General features: G+C 59.0%; 1 protein-coding gene across 1 annotated transcript in view; it reads left to right on the top strand.

Annotated features, from left to right (window-relative positions):
- The window catches only part of GAS8 (growth arrest-specific 8), a gene marked incomplete at its 3' end in the record, with an annotated part of 4,279 nt that overhangs the window by 1,151 nt on the left and 1,101 nt on the right, over positions 1-2,027 (top strand). Inside the window, exons 2-4 of the mRNA XM_009703269.1 lie at positions 383-580; positions 767-973; positions 1,384-1,438. Coding sequence (XP_009701571.1) covers positions 383-580; positions 767-973; positions 1,384-1,438 — 460 coding nt within the window. The remainder of the gene's footprint in view (positions 1-382; positions 581-766; positions 974-1,383; positions 1,439-2,027) is intronic.

The raw sequence follows: 2,027 nt of genomic DNA, 5'->3' as shown, positions 1-2,027 counted from the left end.
TACTTAGGGACAGGGTTTAGTGGTGGGCTTGGCCATGGTAGGTTAACAGTTGGACTCGATCATCTTAAGGGTCTTTTCCAACCTAAATGACTCTCTGATTCTATGATTCAGTAGTGTTTAGGCATCTGGGAATGGTGTTACTAGACACTGCAAGACAATCTGAGCCCAGGCTGCTTGCAGTAGGATAAGGTTTTGTTACTCCTTTTCCAGAGGCTGATGGGTTCTGTCAGAGCTCCTCCCCTTCTCTCCTGCGCTTCTCTGTCCCAGCAACAGCCACTGTGTCCCACCAGGTTTGGACACGGCTTGCTATGAGGTGTCTTGCAAAGGCATCTGTCCAAGGCCTCCTTTTCCCCCTACCTGGCTCTTCCTCTTGGCTTTGCAGCTGGAGAAGCACGTCATGCGTCTCCGGGAGGAGCTGGACCGGGAACGGGAAGAGAGCAACTATTTCCAGTCGGAGCATGACAAGATTCACACCTTCTGGGAGATCACCTGCCGGCAGCTGGAGGAGAAGAGAGCAGAGCTGCGGAACAAGGACCGGGAGATGGAGCAGGCGGAGGAGCGGCATCAAGCGGAGATCAAGGTGGGAGAGGAGAGGGCTGGGAGGTGGTGTGAGTGCCCCAAGCTCCGGGTGAGCCTTGGGCAGCTCTGAGGAGGAGAAGGAAGGGGGAAGAGGAGGAGGAGGAGCGGGGCAGGATGCAAGCCAGGAGCATCCTGGCTTTTTTGTCGCCTGCTGAAGCCCCTCACCCGGTCTGTGCCTTGTCTTTAGGTTTACAAGCAGAAGGTGAAGCACTTGTTGTACGAACACCGGGAAAACCTCACCGAGCTGAAGGTGGAGGGCACCCTGTCCATGAAACGGGCCCAGAAGGATCACTGGGACCAGGAGATGGAGCTGCATAAAGACATGCGCTCCCTGAAAGTGGAGCTGAAGGAGCAGGAGCTGGCCAGCGAGGTGGCAATGAAAAACATGCGCCTGGTACGTCCCTGGTGTGGCCAGAGCCATATGTGAGGTGCCTGTGCTGCAGAGGGAGACGATGGAGCCATAGGCTGAGCCCTCCCAGCCCCAGCGTGTGAGCGGGAGCCTGCCTCCCCGTCTCTCTCTGTAGGGTGGGATGGGTTTCCCACAGGCACTGGTAACCGATGCACTTAGAGGCACTAGAAGTTCAGCACAGGAATGGGGAGAAGGGGGCAGCTCCTGTGAAACCCCTCTCCCACAGCAGGGAGCTGTGAGAGTGGCTGGAGAACCTACGAGCCACCGTTTGCACAGATCACGGGGGACTGGTGCCACGGCGGGAGACTTTCCCGGGGGGCAGGAGGGAGTCACTCGGGATGCAGCTGGCTCGGGATTTGGTTGTCTGTCTCTAACATGTAGCTTCTCCCTAACAGAAACAAGAGGAGGAGATCACCCAGCTGTGCAATGACTTCGAGAGACAAGTGAAAGGTCAGGGTGTGCATGTAGGCAAAGGGAGCTCACACAGGGCCAGGGGAAGGCTCCTCCGAGCTCTGCTGCCCTGCCAGGCTCCCTAGCAGAACCTCAAGTGGAAAGGGGGATAGTTTTCCCCCAGTTCTTGCTCCCCATGCTCTGGGGCTGTCAGACCCCCAGCATCGCGTGAACAGACCAAGGCCAGGCGGCTGTGGTGCGGGCTGAGGGGTGCAGGCAGGGGGCGCCAGGCCGTGCCGCTGAGCGCAGGTGCCTGGCAGCCCTTCTCCAGGCTGCGGGGTGGGCTGGCTGGAGGAGCCCTTGCAGAGTCCTCGCTCCAGCGTCCTCCTCGGGTGACATTTCAGGTTCTTACGAGCTGACTTGGAGCTTTTCCATGCCCTCTTTCCAAGGATGCTATTTCTGGACTCTGCTCTCTGTAGTCCCAGCATAACTGCTCCGCAAGCTGGTGGCAGCTGCGGTGATGCTGCTAACGAGCGTCTTGTCCCTCGAGTAACGCGGTGGTGGCAGGCGCTGGCTAATGGAGCTGGGGGGCATTACGCGGGGTCTCCGGGAGGGCCTCACTCAGCCCCCCGTGCGCCCCCCCCAGAGA

Source organism: Cariama cristata, unplaced genomic scaffold (genome assembly GCF_000690535.1).
Source record: "Cariama cristata isolate BGI_N322 unplaced genomic scaffold, ASM69053v1 scaffold29400, whole genome shotgun sequence".
Taxonomy (NCBI): Eukaryota; Metazoa; Chordata; class Aves; order Cariamiformes; family Cariamidae; genus Cariama; species Cariama cristata.
The sequence above is the reverse complement of the archived record's forward strand: the minus strand, read 5'-3'. Positions and strand labels throughout refer to the sequence as shown.